Source organism: Phalaenopsis equestris, unplaced genomic scaffold (genome assembly GCF_001263595.1).
Source record: "Phalaenopsis equestris unplaced genomic scaffold, ASM126359v1 Scaffold000552, whole genome shotgun sequence".
NCBI lineage: Eukaryota > Viridiplantae > Streptophyta > Magnoliopsida > Asparagales > Orchidaceae > Phalaenopsis > Phalaenopsis equestris.
In genome coordinates this window covers 3,257,717-3,277,100 of record NW_018164992.1, presented here as the reverse complement: position 1 = coordinate 3,277,100, position 19,384 = coordinate 3,257,717, and the positions used below count along the sequence as shown (strand labels likewise).

Here is a 19,384-nt window from a genome sequence, read left to right as displayed (position 1 = left end):
TAATGTTAGTTGGTCATAGAGGTTATAGTTGGAACAAGTCGCTTTGAATGTAGTTGGTACCTACAAGAGTGTCAATTGTTTTCAAAGGCCGTTGTAAGAAGTTATAGTAGTAATTGGCCACATATGTTGTAGTTGATAGCTACAATAGCGTTAATTTCCCACAGAAGCCGTAGTGGGAAGCTGTAGAAGTAATTGATCACATAGGTTGCAGTTAATAGTAGCAAGTGTATCAAATAATAACATATTTTTTAGTTGGAAGTTGAAGTAGTAACTGTCTATATAGGTCGTAGTTGCTCAGATGAGCCATAGTTGATAATTGTAATATCAATTAACCATATATTTTGTAGTTGGCCGCATAAGTTCTAGTTGCTAATTACAGTAGCAGTTAGACATATAAGTAGTAGTTGGTCACATATGCCATAGTTGATAGCTGCAATAATATTAGTTAGTCACATATGTCACAGTTAGAAGCTACAGTAGTAGTTAGCTACATAGGTCGTAGTTGGTCACATAGGTCATAATTAATAACTGTAGTGGTAATTAGTCACATAGGTAATAGTTGATTACATAAGTCATAGTTGGTAGATGCAGTAACATTAGTTGGTCATAGATTTGTAGTAGGAAGCTATAGTAGAAACTAACTATATAGGTTGTAGTATGGACCTTTTCTCTTAGGAAGAATGTGGCCATAATCTTATACTAAACACTGCATTTATATTTATATAATGTTCAGGAAAATACAAATGCTCGGAACAACAATAGTATTTTGGGTGCGACGTTTGTAAGCAGTGGTCCTTGGCAGCCGTGGTAACAATTGCGGTGGTCAGCGATTAATGTGGTTCAAAGTTATTGTGGGGTATTCAATACATCACAACCTTCTTAATGATATGTCATATACAAAAAATTGTCATCAACGACTACAAAGGCTAAATGTTATCACCGGTCCTTAATATGACGTTATATATTATGACCATATTTGAGATACAACATTAACAAATAGGGTCGTCCTTGGCCATGGAGGTCGGAAGTTACGGTCAAGCCTTAAATATGATGTTATTCATTACATCGTATTTAGGATGCATCATTAGCAAACAGAATTCATTGACGATGACAAGCAGGGGCATCCGAAGGGCTGTGATCGACAATGGTTGGCCTCTACGAAGGTCAGAAGTTATTGCTGGGTCTTCAGTCCATAACATCATTGAAATTCTACTCCTTCTCCTCTCCGTCAAGTAGAGAGAGGAGGTCGGTATATTTATAGTCTCTAAGTGAGGAGCATTTTAGTCCTTTGAAGCATAACTCCTATAACCACCTGATCAGAATGACCCATATTGATCCCCCTTGATCATAGAGATTTTTTTGGTGATTTGAGAGTCTTAATGTCCTCATAATTAAGGGAGCCCGGGCTTATTGGATTCATTTGCCGAGATGCTTAATTTAAATATAAACATGCTGAAATGAGGCCCCTGGATAATATTGAATTTGAATTTGGAATGATTGTTGCTAAAGAAGCATAGTAATTCACACCAAATAATAAATTTTTCTTGATGACACATCAGATTTGATAAATATCATATATAAACCTAAATTGGACAAATAGAATCACAATTAATTTAACTATATATCTCAACTAACAATTAATATAAAGAAATTAAGGATTAATATGATTGGGGCATTTATTGAGATTAAGCTAATTACTATGATTAAATTAACAACTAATTTTATAATATATATTATTAATTATGAAAATAAAAAAAATTAAAAAAAAAAATATACAAGCATAAATAAATAAATAAATAGATAAATATGCATTATTTAAATTTGTTTGAGTTGAAATTAATTTTTCTAATTAATAAAATTCATTATAATTTATAATTTTGCTGATTAAATTTTAATAGCTGTGATTAATATTCTAATTAATTAGTATTAAGCAGTTCATAAAATCAATCAAATATAAAAGTCTGATTAAATTAAATTAAATCATAAATAATATCATATCATTTAAATTGTTTTTAGTAATTAATTTAATTAACTTAAAAATTTTCGTTAATATATATTATTTAATTGTGATCATGTAATATTCAATAATAATATATTTACCTTTATAACAGTGAAACTTTAATCTTTCCATGCATATTACCTTATTCATGCAACGAAGTGTGTATTTTATTTTTTTTGAAGTTAAAATTGTGAGGTTTTTGGTGTGGTAGGGGATAGAAATTGAAAAAAGATAATTTTTTTATGGTATAAATGTAAATATATTACAGTTTGGGGGTAATATAAAAACCAAAGCCCTCCTCTCTTCCTTAAATCTCCGTCCCCAAAATTCCAAAACCCTCAGTGCGCGGAGAAGGAAGAAAATCAAGACGGGGGCTCGCTGCTAGGGTAGTCATCACCTGGAGCCGAAGCGGGTTTAAAGAACAAGAGGGGTTCGCCGCACTTTTCTAATCATTTATCTCTACAAGGGTTTTTTCACCTGCAGGAGATGAGATTTAAGTAGGGTTTAGTAATTTCTGTAAACCGAAATTGAATATAGTAAATCGCCCAAAACCACAGCCTTCGTGACTGAACCCTCGCGATGCAGTCGCGATTAGAGCTAACAGGGATAGACGACGGGATCGCAACTTACAGATACTGGAAACTCTCATCTTTCCCATCTCTCTCTTTCCGCCTCTCCGATCTTAACCGAAATCTTGGAGGATGGTAACTTCACATGTTCATTTTCGCGGGAAGCGTCTGTCCCGGCTTTTGTAAATCTGCAGCTCCAATTTAAATCCACCAATTCCGAAGATTTAGTAAATCCAGGTGAAATTCCGGCCTTAATATGTTGCCAGAAAAGCCCATAGGGAAGGAAAGCATGGCTGATTCGCAGCACAAGACCGTGCCAGTACTCCCGTGGATGCGGAATCCTGTTGACATCGAAGTCTTCGATGACTGTCCTCTCGGTCTCGTTCCACGCTTAGATCCACGGTAGCCATTCCTTCTCACAGCTGCTTGCCTGTATAAGTCTTCGATTGAGCTGATCAGAAATTGTAGGTGCTTCATTACTTGAATTAGCTTTGTCCCCTCTTTGAAAATTTGTCTTTGCAGATTAGTGGAGGCTTTGCGGAAAATGGATATTCAATCACTATTTCCTGTGCAAGTAGCAATGTGGCAAGAAACAATTGGGCCCGGTGCATTCGAGCGAGACATTTGTGTCAACTCGCCAACTGGGAGTGGCAAGACATTGGCCTATGCGCTGCCCATTGTTCAGATTCTCTCAACTCGGAAGATCAGATGTTTGCGTGCATTAGTTGTTTTGCCTACTCGAGACTTGGCTATACAGGTTGGATGCTTGATCGGTTTTCAGTTTTATTCTACTTTATATTTTGCTGAAATCTTATTGTTGCATCATTAATTGGATGTATACGTATTGTATCTCATATTTGCATTTTATAATTTGTAATTGCAGTCATCTTTCTTGACTAAATGTCATTTCGCGACTAAGTGAATTTATCAATTGATTTGTTAATTGGATTAGGTTAAAGAAGTTTTTGCTGCTATTGCTCCTGCTGTAGGCCTGAGCGTAGGAGTAGCTGTTGGTCAATCTTCTATTGCAGATGAAGTTTCAAAGCTGGTTGAGCAGCCTAGACTTGATACGTTTTCAGCTTTTGATCCAGAGGATTGGCCACCAGAACTTCAAAGTTCTGTGGACATATTAATTGCAACTCCAGGAAGGCTAATGGATCATATTAATACAACGAAAGGTTTCAGTCTGGAGCATCTATGTTATTTGGTAACTATGAGACCGCAGAAAATCCCTGAACATAGTCATACAATTTTTACTACAAGCTTCATCTTTTATGGTTTTATTCATGCCTCAGTTATTCCCAACCATATTGCCCATTCTCTAGAAGTTTAACAATACCTGCTTTTATTTTCTTTAATGAACTAGTATTTAATCCATGAAACCCTAACCGACATGCTGGTTTCATTTAGACTAAATATGCGCTGAACTGTAGTTATTATCAAAAGTTATTACTTGATTGAACACAGTAATGTGTTGGTAGTAACATTAAGGAGATGTTTGGTGGTAGCTTCAGCAAATCCTGTAAATCCGGACTTACTAGATCCAGCTAACACCAGGATTTAGTAAATCCGATCCTTAAGACAAAACTGAGAGGAATTGACAAGAAACTGGATGATAAATCCAGAGTTTAGAATTTGCCCTTATTATCTATCTGGCAGACTTAAGTTAAATCCCACTTAAATCCATTATCAAACAACAAAGCATTGCATTTTTAAACTTTATGAATGTTCTTCTCCTTTTCTCGTGCGGCCTCCTGTAAGACAATAGCATGCTTGATGTTTCTCTTGTAGGCTCCCAATTCCTATATTCTTTTTTCGTGGTAAATTTCTGATATCTGTGACATTATAAAAGTAATTTCATTAAATTTGCATCGTATCCATGTGTTATTAAGCTATCCAAGACTGTAAAATTAACAAGTTGCACTTTTTATGGTTCTTTCATATGTGTCAGAGATTAGATTTTGCTCCAGCTTTCTTACATTAGATAGACTAGTGAAATCCTTATGCATTGCTTGTTTCATTTTTGTTATGTTGGTCAGACTTCTACATTATAATATTTCTGATAATCTTTATTCATGAGCCTGTGTAATGTTCACTTAATTTTTTCACTTAGGTAATACCTCTTCTAACGGCTATACATCGTAGATCAGTATTGGTTGATCGAAAAGTTCTTACAATCTTTACGTCCTGAAAAACCTGAATTGTGAAATGTTATTTGGATGTGGTTCTTTAACTGTAAATAGTTTAATGTGAATTATTCTGCAGCTTTACTGGAATTTGTTGTAAACTTTCAGTATAGATTTATACATTATTCTTTTGTTTAAATTCTTCCACGTATTACTTATGCAAGCTCTTGAGTTCAAATTGCAATTTCAAGTCTGATCAATTTGCACTGATAAAATTCAGGTAGTTGATGAGACAGATAGATTGTTAAGGGAAGCATATCAGTCTTGGTTACCTACAGTAATTCAACTTGCTTGTATGAAAAGTCTAGCTGGCTATAAGGAAGATGTGATTTTCCCATCAATGTTCAATTCCTTGACCACCATAAGACGGACGTAAGATAATTGTTGTTTGTTCATCATTTTGTAGATTAAGGTCCCACTTATTTAAGAATTTGTATAACCATCTGGCTATCTGAATTTTGTTTTCACCCCTTGATTTATTGACTTGTACTTCTAGCAGGCAACACATCATTCTTTTGTTTTCTCATTTATACTATTTATTAATTTTAACGAGCATATGCTATTTTTGCATAATGCTTAGCCATTATTTTATTATTATTTTTTTTGTTTTAATTTTTTCTTGCAGTGGCGTGGAAAGAGGGTTCAAGGGTAAAAGTTATCCCAGACTTGTTAAGATGATAATGTCTGCTACGCTGACACAAGATCCAAGCAAGCTTTCTCAACTTGATTTGCACCACCCCTTGTTGTTAACTAGTGGAGATAGGCGGTACAAGCTACCTGAAAAACTGGAATCATACAAACTAGTATGCACAACATCGCTTTTTTAGCTAATGAATTCATTGCAATTACTTTTTTATATTCTGTTTTATTTTATGTCAATAACCAAACCTGTTCTTTGAATGTTGTTAAAATTAGAAATAACCTATCAGGTAGGATTATGGAGAAGTTAATAGTCGGTTGGATCTTTGGTCCTGGAACTTAGATATTGTAATTTCTTTTTTTATATACCTTTCATTATTTGGTATAATCGTCTATTTATATGTAATACAATACAACTGCCTTGTTATAATTGAATTGAAATTTTTTATTATATTTGCGGCACTGCTTATTTGTGTGATACTTATCATATTTTAGCCATATTAGTAGAAATTGAACATATGAAGGTTTTTGTTTCTTGCTTGTTGCCATAACTTTTTTTCTTATGCAGATTTGTGAATCAAAGTTGAAGCCCTTGTATTTAGTTGCACTTTTGCAAGATCTAAGAGGGGAAAAATCGATTGTATTTACATCATCCGTGGAGTCAACTCACCGGCTTTCCAAATTACTAAATTTATTCGGAGAACTTCCTTGCAAAGTTAGTGAGTATTCAAGTCTACAACACCAGTCTGTTCGAAGGTAGGCATAAATTATGAGTTGCAAGTGATTTTTTTTTGACGTGAATCCATTATGTATGAAACAATTAAGCTAAAATTTCTTTATAAAGGGGACAATTTTATTCAATTGTTGGAAGCTATGATAGATAAACCTAAGTTATACTTCATTCCAGCCATCCTGCCTGCAGCTCCTCTGCAAAGGAAGTCAGACTGTAGTCATTCACAAGATTTCATTTAGCTTACTTTTGTATGCTTTTCTACGTTGAAGCATGCTGTTAGCTTTCTTTCAACTTCTTTGGGTGTGCTTGTGTTTAGGATTGATTTCAAATCCCCGATCTCCCTGGAACAAAGTGGGAGTTATATTGAAAGAGCGGGGCCGGGAGAGGTGCAAATTTTATCAGAAATCTATCTTAAATTAAGCAGAAGTAAATGTCAAAATCATTTTGCTTTTTTTTAAGAAATCACAAGAAGGAGCTGCTTAATTTTCAACTGTTTTTTAAACCTCATAAAATTTGATCTTTTTTGAAGTATTGAATAATTTACAATTTTTTTAAGCAACTTTAAGACAAGAAAATGGCATTCACTGTAGAAAATATCGAACTTCTATTATGTTGAATGATCAACTTAACCAAGTTGACTGATGAAAATTAACTGAGGATGAACCAAATTGGTCAGTTGAGAAATTAAAGTTTGAACTTGAAACTTGTTGCAAAAGCCTAGTGGTCCCACTTAACCAACACTGAGCCCACCAAATAATTTAAAAACATGTTTTAGGTGCAAGACTAAAAGGGCAATTTAGTCATTTGTGATTTATTCTTGTTTGCTAAAAGTAGGTTTTAATATGATTAGGGTTAGGGTATGTGATTGTTGTCTCTAATCTTAGGAATTAAGATTTGGGAGAAAATTGCCTTCCTTTTGAGTTGTAGTTTTATCTTTTATGTACTTAGGGTTGTGATGTTTTGTGCCATTGGAGTAAATATTTTACTTTGTCCTAATCTTTGTTGAAACTTGAGAGTAATGTTGGTATCAAAGTCGTACTTGGGAGTCACGTTGGTTGGAAGGTCAATGCTTTGGAGGAAAAACTCAAAGGAGAGGAGAGCCAACTCAAATTGTCCATGGAGTGGTGATTCACGTCCCTGAATGAAACATTGAAGAGGCTAGTTACGTTCCACTCCATCCCTCTGTCGCTTGTGACAGTGTCTACGACGTGCAGAATTGCTAGTGTCGTGCTAAGGGGTGTCGCATGATCCATGCACAAGGGATTAAGCAGGGGGCAACATGGCTGCCTTTAGTGGATTTAGGGTCGCAAGTTTGATAGACATCATATGGATTGGACTCGAGTGGCATCAGACAGACGAGATCGAGCGACGTGCGGGTTGGAGCGAGTACGACAGACATAACAGAACAACGTAGTGCAATTCAAGCCTGAAGAAGATCGATTTGAAGGATTTTGGCTTGGAACAAGGAACCCTGTTGGGTGGCATCCTCGACCGAGGGATGCATCCAATTGCGTTGTCGTCTTTTGTTGAGATAACACTGACAACCTTTTTGGTAGAAGCCGATTCATGACTCTATGGGGATGGAAGCCTCGATTATGGGGCGAGCCAAACTTATATGTGAAAAGAAATTAGTATGAGCCAAGGAAGGGAATCCTACCACCACTTCATGAGTGGAATAAGCTGAGCTTTGGTCGAAGAAACTAGGGAAGAGAACCGCACATAATAATGGCGAAGAGGTCGATCTTTGAATGACAGGGTGTCTATGATTGGGTTTATCGTATGGAGAGATATTTTGATGTTAATGGCTTGTCGAATGAAGAAATATTTATGCTGGTGGCCTTATGTTTGTAAGGAAAGACTAGCATTGTGTCAATGACGAGAACGTCATCCAATCAGAACATGGGAAGAACTCAAGGATTGATTGTTCGAGCGTTTCAAAATCTTGCAAGAATGAAATTTTCACCAACATTTTTTAGTATTTGTCTAAGAAAGGTCCGTCATGGATTATAGTGAGAAATTTGAGATGTTATCTGACAGTTTGAAAGAGATATCAGAAGCAATATTGAAAGGAAACTTTATGAAGGGTTTGAAGCAAAAAAATTGAGAGATGCTTCAACTGCTTACATAGTGAGGATTGGGGGAAATTATAAATTAATGAATGTTGTTGAAGATAAAAGTACAATGAAACTGACTAATAGGAACAACACAAGTGAAGTGTTTTATCAAAATGATATAACCATAACAACACCAAAAGTTCTAATTTTGGGATACTACAGGGAGGCTCTACGGGATATGATTAATGAGCTACAACCGAGAGTGACATTCAGACACCTTATGAATATAAAGATTCAAGAGAAGCGACCTAAGGGGTTATATTTTTAATGTGATAAGAAGTTTGCCCGAGGAGACCATTACAATTAGCAGACCTTGCAGGTTCTCACAGTGTGTGATGAGGGTTAGATAAGGGATGAAGAAACATAAGAGGTTGTGGAGGAGCACTCTAACTGGGATGTGGCAGAAGTCTCATTGTATTTGGTGATGTGGTTCACACTGAACCACACTATGAAATTTCAGGGACAAATTAGAGAGCATGACTTAGTAGTGTTGGTAGATTGTGGGGCGACCCACAACTTCATCTCTACTAAAGTAGTTGAGCAATTGGGGCTTGAGATGGTTGATACATTGAATTTGTAAGTAAAGATGGAGATGTGATAGGTGGAGGAGAGAAAGGGAGTCTGTAAGCTGATTTTAACGTTGTAGAGTATTCAAGTGGTGAAGGATTTTATTTCCTTAGCTTTAGGGAGTATTAATGTGATATCTGGTATGAAATGGCTGCAGTCATTAGGGTAGACTAAAATAAACTGTAAACTTCTAACAATGGAGTTTCAGGAACTAGGGTCACTACGAAGCACTACAGTTTTGTCAGGCAGTGTTTTATATTCTCTGATCGATAATCCACAAAAAAACACCAACTCCCATCTTTTATCACTAACAAGATCGGGTTAGTGAAGGGACTTATGCTAGTTTGTATGATCCTTGACTCCATTTCTCAGATCAATCTCTCAATCTCGTCCTTCTGCACCATGCACACTAATGGGATAAACCCCCTGCCTCAAGGTTATTGCATGTTCTCGTTGCCTCTAAGGAGACAATCCATGTGGCGAAATCTATGCTAACTTTATATCATGTGTTTCCTTCTTGCTATGTAATTCGACCAAGAATCCTAGCTTTGCACCCTGAATTGTCCTAATCATGGCCTTGAGCTTCACCAAAGTCTTGCACAAACTAGGGTTTCCACAACATCTGGCATTGCTGAAGAAGGTATGAGAGAAGGTGACGATGGTTTCATTGAAGACTTATCTCGGTCAAAAGGATTTACATTCATCTTGGTGGTGGGGGATTAGTTAAGCAAGTATGATCACCTTGTCCCTCTACATCATCCCTACATTGTTGTTTCTGTCATCGCTATTTTTATACCTGAGGTTGCTTATTTACGCGGGATTCCATAATCGATAATGTTGGATTGAGATAAGGTCTTCATGAGTCACTTCTGGATGGAGTTGTTTAGAATGCTGGAGGCCATATTGAAGAGAATTGCAATTTATCACCCACAGACTGATGGACAGTTCAAAGTTGTTAATCAGAGCGTGGAAGCTTATTTGCATTGTTTTGTATACAACGCGTCCAATCAATGGGTTAAATGATTACTTTGGGCAGAGTATTGGACAACATTTTGTATCATACAACTTCTTATACCACTCCTTTGAAAATTTTATATGACCACGATTTGGTACATTGTAGACACTATATTTTGTCGGTGTTTTTAGTAGATTAGTACTTTGAAGAGTGGGACAAGGCTTTGGCCGAATTGAAGGGACATTTATTTAAAACTCAACAATTTATGAATAAATAAGCCGATGAACCTTGAAGGGATGTGTAGCTTGCGGTAGGAGAGTATTTGAAACTTCTACTCTATTGGCAAAAGACATGTTAGATGCAGGAATGAGAAACTCTCCCCACACTATTTTTGTCCTTATGTGATCACTGAGCGCATTAATGCAGTCGTTTAAAATTATCATTTTTGTCGACACTACATCCAATGTTCCATGTATTGCAGCTAAGCAGTGTTATTGGTGATAATGTGCCCTCTTCTTCACTTCCCCCTATGTTGATTGAGAATATGAAAGTTCCCTTGGAGCCATCGCAAGTAAAAGGGGATGTCTTAGGGATTTACTAGTTGGAAAGAAGTTCTGATTAAATGAAAATAGTTGCCAAATTATGATGCCACGTGGAGCCTTACAACTTGATCCAATAACAATTCCTTCTCTTCCACCTTGAGGACAAGGTGTCTTATTGAGAGGGTAGTAATGTTAGACTGACATCTATGGTGCCTTCCACTTCACGCTCCACTGAGTGAGTGGTCTCACCAAACCCACACCGAGCCAGTCAAATAATTTGAAGACCTATTTTTGGCGCAAGATTAAAAGGGCAATTTTGTCATTTGTTATTTACTATTGAAAATATGACACTAAATAAGACACAATGGAGAAAAAGGATTCATGTAGCCGACCCCACGGAGTGGGATTAAGGCTTTGTTGTTGTTATTTAGTTAGTTAGTTACTATTATTTGACATAAGTAAGGCTTAATATGATTACGGTTAAGGTACATGATTGTTGTCTCTAATCTTAGTAGTTAGGGTTTGGAAGAGAGTTGCCTACCTCTCAAATTGTAAATCTATCTTTTTTGTATTTTGGATTTTGTTGTTTTGTGCCGGTGGAGTAAAGTATTTTACTTTGCTCTGATCTCTGTGGAAATTTGTTTCGTTCCTATCATTATGCTTTTATGATCTTAACAAAATGCATAATGTAATTATTTTTCATGATATTTTTCTATATTCTAGCTTTTAGAGGAAGTCTATATTTTGCTATTGGCATTTGACTTAATAATTTACACATTTGGCATATTGAATATGTTGTGAAAAATGACGATAATAAAGCGAAAAATCGGATAAAAAAATATTGCAAAACAGAAAACAACGAAATACACAGATTTACGTAATTCGACAAATTGTCTATGTCCACGGAGGTGCAGAAAATTTTATTAGCTTTGAGAATTATACTCGTCGATCACCTCGAGAAAGAACAATCTCTCTCTCTCTCTCTCTCTCCCCCCCCCCCCTCCCTACTTCTTTCTCTCTACCTCTCCATCCGTAACCAAGTAGGAAGAAGATTCCAATGGGAATAAAACAAAAGCAAAGCTTTTATTTTTCTTTTTCGTAAGCTTGCCAGAAGCTTCAACCTTGAAAAACCAAAGTCTACCATCTTCTCCTGTGAGCAGGAGGTGTATTTAAAGCTTCCTTATTCGACCCAACAAGGAAACTCTCCTTTAATTGCAACTAATCAAAGAAGGCGGGAATTGGATGAGGCAGGTTACAGGAAAGGCAAAACATGCAATTAAAAAAAGATTACTTTAGGAAAGAAATATTTATTAAATGATTTCCATAGAAGTGGAAATTGCCAAAGATAGGAGCAAGATCGGGCTCCACAATCTCAACAATTCTCTCACTTGGAGACTGAGACACTAGCTGCATCACCTACTGGCTGCACCGTCTTTTTCTTCAAATATGATATCCTCCACTTATACAACTCAAAGCCTCTGTCTTCACTCTAGAAGACCAATGTCGAGCACAACTTCAGTTTCTCAAGAGTAGCACCCTTAGTTAATATATTAACATCAACGTAGCCTTGTACCAGCAAGCTCTTTTTTATGTTACTCCTGTATCTGCTTAGAACTCCCACTGTATAAGCAATATCCCGCCCCTACTGAAGGCCTTTTTCAACAAATCCAGCATTGTACTTCTTAATATCATCAAACACAGTCTTCACCCCGTACACTCACTTTTATCATGTCTTCTTCTCTAGTGGAAGTTCTGTCAGCTCCCAAGTCTGATTCCCTAGTAGGGAATCTGTCACCTTCTTTTTGGCCAGCTTCCACTTGCTCGAATTCTCATCTTGCAAAATTTCTTTATAGCTCTGACTCATGTGACCAAGCCTGCAATGCCGCAAATTTATCGTGCTCTCTGCAACTGTAGTAACAACTGTGTTGAGTAAACCAATAGTCATATATTGTGTGTTAGTTTTCTTACCCCGAGCCAATACTAATGTTCATTTGGTAACCTTCTAGGTGCTATTTGAGAACACCACTGAATGACCCATCCTCATTGAACTTCCCAACAGAAATGGGGTTTTTCTTCAACTCAGGAATGTGTCTAACATTTTGCAAAGTCCATTTGCTTTTGTTAGAGAGTGCAATATCAACGTCTCTCATCTCCACCACGTTCAGAGCTTTTCCATTAGCCAGATGTATCTTCCCAATATCGTCTGCAACATAGTTTCACATCAAATCTTGGTGGGAAGATGTATGGAAGGAAGCCCCTGAATATACTATCCAGTCACAACAAAACTGTGAACTGTCAGCAATTGCGCGTCCTGCATTTCTTCGGTTACAACATTAGCATCATCATTCTTCTTCTTCTTAGGATTTCTGCAATTCATTTTTATGTGGTCAGCCTTGACACAATTCTAACAGGTTGTCTGTTGAACACTTTGATTTTGATTTTTCTCTGTTTGAGTTCCTGTCCTCTGATCTCCCTCTGGAATCAGCAATCAGTATCGAACTCGAACCCGAGGTTTTGCTTGAATCTTTTTTGCGCACCTCCTCAGCCAAAATCAAATTATGAATATCATCATATTTCAGTTTAGTTTTACCTGCAGAACTGCTAACTGTCATTCTCATGGTTTTTCAGCTATTTGACAATGAAACCAACAATATCAACACACGTATCTCATCTTCAAAATCATTTTCAACAGACGACAATTGATTTGTGATAGTATTGACATCATTCATGTGTAGAGCAACAAATACTTTACACCATCTTCTGGTTGAATAACTTTTTCATCAGATGCACCTTATTATTCGCCGATGACTTCTCATACATACCTGATAAAACTGTCATGAGGTCTGCAGTAGTCATCTCCTTGATGAAGTTGTGGGCAACGAATCTTGACATAGTTAACCAAATAACCCCAATAACCTGTCGATCCAACAGATTCCATTCCGCCTCGTATATCTTTTCCAACTTCTTTTCCAGTAACGGAAGAAGAAGTTTATTTCCATAGAGGTAGTCATCTATCTGCATCCTCTAGTAAGCAAAATCTGTGTTATTGATTTTGTCGATCCCCGATGCCATAGATTCGTCTCCGCCCATCGTGTTTCCTTCAGCCCGAATCTGTCTTTGATACCAGTTATTGTGAAAAACGATGACAATAAAATGAAAAACCGGATCGAGAAAAATCGCAAAACAGAAAACAGTGAAACGCATAGATTTATGTGGTTCGGCAAATTGCCTACGTCCACGGAGCTGCAGAAAATTTTATTTGCTTTGAGGATTATGTCCGTCAATCACCTCGACGATTACAAGAAAGAACAATCTCTCTCTCTCCTCTCTCCTCTCTCCTCTCTCCTATTCACTTCTCTCTCTCTACCTCTCCACCAGTAACCAAGTATGAAGAAGATTCCAAGGGGAAAAAAACAAAAGCAAAGCTTTTATTTGTCTTTTCCGTAAGCTTGCCAGAAGCTTCAACAGCGGATAGATTGGGAATAGCCACTGGAGAGATTAAGCACAACGAAGAGATTAGGACCCACGGAGGAGAGGAAAACCGGGTAAAACCAAAGTCTGCCATCTTTTCCTGTGAGCAGTAGGTGTATTTATAGCTTTCTTATTCGGCCCAATAAGGAAACTCTCCTTTAATTGCAACTAATCAAAGAAGGCGGGAAATGGATGAGGCAGGTTACAAGAAAGGCAAAACATGCAATTAAAGAAAGATTACATTAGGGAAGAAATATTTATTAAATGATTTCCATAGAAGTGGAAATTGCCAAAGATAGGAGCAAGACCGGGCTCCACAATCTCAACAGAATATACCTATGTTTGCATGCCTTATTTGTTAGAAAGAACTGGACCAATTTTCTATTTTGCCAATAGAATGTAAATATGATTGCAGCTATAAGCTGATTCTTCTCCACGTTACACTAGTTATATTTTATTATATTTGATTTTGCATGCATGTTTCAATTTTAAATTTCTTCTTGTGACCAACTTTGGACTAGGTTGCTCTTAATATTGAGGGAGCCTGAATCATTGAATTTCTGCCTTTTGATTCTGACAGATGCTTATGCAATTTTGCTCATTCAAACTAGCTATTGCTAAAGAACACTCTTTTAATGCAGCAAGAGGTTGAAGGCTTTTAGGGAAGGTAAAATAGAAGTTCTAATTGCTTCAGATGCAATGACTCGAGGAATGGATGTTGAAGGAGTGAGAAATGTCATTAATTATGACATGCCTACTTATGTCAAGGCATTCGTCCATCGTGCAGGACGTACTGCACGAGCGGGAAATAAGGGCCGTTGCTTTACTTTACTGAGGAAAGATGAGGTAAAAACTGTCTACCTGAGCAAATATACTTCTATCACATTGAAATTGATGATTATTTTTATTTATAAAATTTACATTATGGGCTAAGTTGATATTTTCTTACCACTTTAGTTTTCTAAGTACCGTGAAATTATAAGCTCAACCAATTCAGAAGTGCTGTACACAAAGAAGGAATACTTGTCATCTTTCATAAACCCCAATTACATTCAAGCTCAAAAGAAGAAGAAAAGTCCCATCATCTCATGTAAAACAGAGATTAGCTTACCCCAAAAGAAGAAATTGTTTTTCTGGCATGTTTTTGATGCCACCAATATTTCAAATAATCCCAGATTAAGAGGGTACAAAACGTAAGCATATTTAGTCATATTAACTGTTGGTGTTGTTTCTTTTTGTAAAATCGTATTTTTTTAGTTTAAATAAAGAGCACTTGACATTTATTTTTTGAAGCATATACATGCATGCTGCCCAATTCTTCTGCAGTACATATCTAACCCCTAAATTTTGCTTTTTACATTTATACCACTCTTATCACATAAAAATACAACTATTTTAATTTTTAAAAAGTGAATGCATAGGTAAGGTGGCATACATGTAAAAATTGAAGTGTAGATGTTAAATTTGCAAATCCATAAGAATTGAGTGGTATACTTCCTTTTATGTTCTATTTTCTTAGCCTTTTGTATATTTTTGTGTCTTAAGAGGCCAATTAAATTGAGGGTTTTTGAATTGCACTTGAAATGATGCTGTAGTATTGTTGAACAAACTGACCTTTTGCTGTACAGTCCTATCTTGGAGGTAACTTTCTTTTGAAATTCACTAAAGAGACCTGTTCCGTGAGTATCCCTCTTCTGGATAGACATTTTGAACATCATCATTGTTAGTCTTATTCCAGCTTTTTGGGGTTAAATTTGTGAATTCTTTTCGCAAAATTTTTACCGCTAACTTATCATTTAACATTAGTTGTCAGACTTTTTTTTGTATTCTTAACTTCAGCTCACTATATTCATACGGTCATAATAATTCTACTTGCATTTCCTGGTAAGGATTATATTTCATTTTAATGTTGAGCGTCAATTATTTTTAATTTTTCAGACTAAACGCTTCAGAAAGATCCTCAGCAAGGCTGGTAAGATGGTCTGTAATGCTCATGTCTTACCTGCCAACTCAATTGAACGCCTGAGGCCAGTTTATTCCACTGGTGAATGTCGCTAGATCCTTTTATGCGTCCTTAAGTCGCAATATCTTACAAAAAAAAGATTAACCATAATATTCCTTATGTTCTAGCTGTTCAACGTAACAATTGTCTCGCTTTATTTGTGGTAGCGCTGGAGAAGCTGAAGCAGTATGTGGACTCTAGAAAAGGTAAAAAACATGGTATCAGGTTCAAGTCAGCAGAAGCTGATGTAAAGTAGACAAAATTGAAGGATTGGACCCATACTTGAGATGGATACTTCGCTAATATAACCTGACAATCATGCTCAAGAAAATACCATACTGAGTTGGTTTGTCATTCAGGTTTTCAAACCTTGCTTCTCTCATTCTTTTTGCTGTCTGTGGCATAATTAATAAATAGGCAATGGTGTTTACTCCAACATTGTACTCTCCACATCAGAAAGTTTATATCTTTGTTTCTTTGGTTAAATTATACTTGGTTTATTTTGCATTTCCATTTAGATTTCTTCACTCATGAAAGTTTTTATGATGATACTTGTCATGTGTTGCTTTTACTTGAGCAGATCAGCTTATACACACTCCTTTGTTTACCAGGCTATTCAAACTTTGGATGCTTTATTTTGGAGATGAACGTCAAGATCCAGAGAGCGGAAGAGTGGACCACTAACAATGATTGTTAGGAAATTTTTTCATGCATTTTTTTTCAATCGATTTTTTTTGACACTGATACTCATACCGACAAAATGGACTAATGGATGCGAGCGCTGTTTTAAATAATTATCAGCTTGGTATCATGCCCTGTTTTAGGGAGATAAGCAGCTCCCATCAGATCATCTCAGCAATCTTTGTTGTGTTTTGTGCCATTGGAGTGGTCTTCCAGAGGACTCTTTCTGTAGCTCAGGTTAGTCCCATCTATAGAAATGTTTGTTTAGATATGAAGTATCTGTGGCTAAGTTCATTTGAACGTGTTGTTAAATTAATTGTCATGATAATTTTAACTGAATTGCTTAATTTTTTTCATTTCTGATGCAATTTGAATACATATCTGATGTATCCTTCGAGTTTCTTTGTAAAATGTTATGTTTCATAGTAATGAGTGCGTAGTGCGCTGGAAAAGAGCTGCAAAACAACTGGAAATTTGGAATGCAAGTTTCATTTTTGTGTCCTGCTTGCCTATAATAATAGTTATATATATCAATAGAGTTTATATTCACAACATACGCCACTAAGAATTCTATTTCGGTTATTTATATATGTATATTGCAAATTGATGCTTTTTGCTGTTTCTAGTTAATAAGTTAGATAAAAAATTGTTATGAAATTTTTTTTGGGGAAAAGTTACTGTTGTTGTAGCTGTTAAACTTTGGTTAGGTTTAAGGTGGGGCCTGCTTGCAGAATTTAAAATTGAGAAGTTTTTAGTTTGAGCTGTTCATACATGACGTTGAGTGTGAAATGAATATTTGTTCATATACAATAATAACATTAACAACAAAGCCTTAATCCCACTAGGTGGGGTCGGCTACATGAATCATTTTTCTCCATTGCGTCCTATTTAGTTTCATATTTTCATTTAGTTCTAATAAATTAAGATCCTTTTTTATGCAATAAGCCCAAGTCTTCCTAGGTCTACCTCTGCCTTTCTTAACCTCTGCCTTTCTTAACATAAGTCGAATCTAAAACATCTACTCTTCTAATCGGATCATCAGATGGTCGGCGCTTAATGTGACCAAACCATCTAAGATGACTTTCTTTAATTTTGTTCGTCACAGGAGCTACACCAACCATATCACGGATATAATCATTTCGCATTTTGTATTTACATCCACCTAATCATTCTCATCTTGGCAACACTTAACTTAGTATTATGCTTCTTTTTTAAAGGCCAACATTCAACGCCATAGAGCATTGCAGGTTTCACCAACGTCTTATAAAATGTTACTTTTAGTCTAAGCGATAATTTTGTATCACACGAAAGGCCCGAAGCATTCCTCCACTTCAACCAACCAACTTGAATTCTACTATTAACATCCCCATCTATTTTACCATCGCTTTGAACAACATACCCGAGATATCTATATCGTTCACACCTTTTAATAATTTAATCACCCAAAGTTACACTTCTGTCACTAGAGCTACTACTACTAAAATTACATTTCATGTATTCAGTTTTAGTTTTACTCAAATGAAGGCCTTTAGACTCCAATGTCGACCTCCATAATTTAAGTTTTTCATGAACTCATTCTCTAGTACTATCCACAAGAAGGATATCATCAACAAAAAGCAAACACCAAGGTACATACTCCTACAAATGTCCAGTAAGAGCATCCATAACTAAAGCAAAAAAGATATGGTCTTAAAGTCGATCCCTGATGTAATGCAACTGAGATAGAAAAATACTTGGCCAATCCTCCTTCTATTCGAACACAAGTAACAACTCTAATATCATATCTTTAATGACTAGAATATAAGTAATAGAAACGTCTTTCTTCTCGAGAACTCTGCAAAGAACTTTTGAAACCTTATCGTAAGCTTTTTATAAATCAATAAAAATCATACGTAGATCCTCCTTATTCTCTATGTAAAACTTTTCCATCAAACTTCTCGATAAACGTATAGCTTCCACCTGCCCGACATAAATCCAAATTGATTATGAGAAATCTTTATAATATGTTTTAACCTATGTTTTTAACCTATGTTCAATTGTTCAATTACCCTCTCCCATAATTTTAAAGTATGACACATCAACTTAATTCCTCTATAATTTGCACACTTTTGTGCATCCCCTTTATTCTTAAAAAATGGGGACTAAAATACGCATCCTCCACTCCTCATGCATCTTTTTAGTTTTTAAAATAATATTAAAGAGTTTAGTAAGTCATGAAACTCTCAAATCTCTTAAACATTTCCATACTTCAATTGGGATATCATCAAGTCCTACAAACTTTTCACCCTTGGTTTTCTTTAAAGCCTCCTTAACTTTTTTACTAATGCAACGGTAAAAATGAAATTTTTTATTATTATTAACGATATTAAGATCACTAAGGTGAATCATACTTTCAAAAACTTCATTAAAAAGTTTAACAAAATAATTCACCCACCTATGTTGAATATCTTTTTCTAAAAAAAAAATTTTTTTTTGATTTTCATCTTTAATACACTTTACCTGAGTTAAATCTTTCCTTTTCTTTTCTCTTTATTTGGCTAGTTTATGAATATATTTTTCACCCTTTTTAGTATATATTCTATTATAGAGATCATTAAAAGCAGAATTTTTAGCCCCACATATTGTTCTTTTAGGCTCTCTGCGGGTCGTTTGATATTTTTTTCAGTTCTCTAAGCTTTTACATTTAAATCAATTTTTATAACATAACTTCTTATATATTTTTTTTCTTGCACAATATTATTCCACCACCAGCTATTTTTATTTAAAGAAACTTTTTTTTTTATTCTCCAAGTACATCTTTTGCTACTTGTTTAACAATGTTTGTTACTTTATCCTACATGACATTTGCTTCATCTTGAACATCCCAAAATTTGAAATCTTGAATTTTACTCATAATAATAATTTTATTAGTGTCTTTTAAGTTCTT

General features: G+C 35.6%; 1 protein-coding gene across 2 annotated transcripts; it reads left to right on the top strand.

The window, feature by feature from the left end:
• Positions 1-2,327: 2,327 nt before the first annotated feature.
• Positions 2,328-16,955, top strand: LOC110029158 (DEAD-box ATP-dependent RNA helicase 1). 2 transcript variants are annotated; one of them, XM_020731317.1, is made up of 10 exons: positions 2,328-2,970; positions 3,091-3,325; positions 3,521-3,775; positions 4,975-5,126; positions 5,380-5,557; positions 5,962-6,149; positions 14,417-14,621; positions 15,714-15,819; positions 15,945-16,136; positions 16,389-16,955. In XM_020731317.1, exons 1-9 carry the CDS (start codon positions 2,825-2,827, stop codon positions 16,031-16,033), a joined length of 1,554 nt encoding a protein of 517 aa, XP_020586976.1. In that variant the 5' UTR covers positions 2,328-2,824; the 3' UTR covers positions 16,034-16,136; positions 16,389-16,955. The 2 variants fall into 2 exon arrangements, with proteins under 2 accessions (XP_020586976.1, XP_020586975.1); XM_020731316.1 differs by lacking the exons at positions 15,714-15,819; positions 15,945-16,136; positions 16,389-16,955 and adding an exon at positions 14,733-15,145.
• The last annotated feature ends 2,429 nt before the right edge of the window (positions 16,956-19,384 follow it).

What these genes read in the sequence shown, in the direction of transcription:
- LOC110029158 (XM_020731316.1), top strand. Translation starts at nt 2,825, where the DNA reads ATGTTGCCAGAAAAGCCCATAGGGAAGGAAAGCATGGCTGATTCGCAG. An exon ending in AACTGGAATCATACAAACTA is followed by an intron (nt 5,558 to 5,961) that starts GTATGCACAACA and finishes TTTCTTATGCAG; the next exon opens with ATTTGTGAATCAAAGTTGAA. An exon ending in CTTTACTGAGGAAAGATGAG is followed by an intron (nt 14,622 to 14,732) that starts GTAAAAACTGTC and finishes TTACCACTTTAG; the next exon opens with TTTTCTAAGTACCGTGAAAT.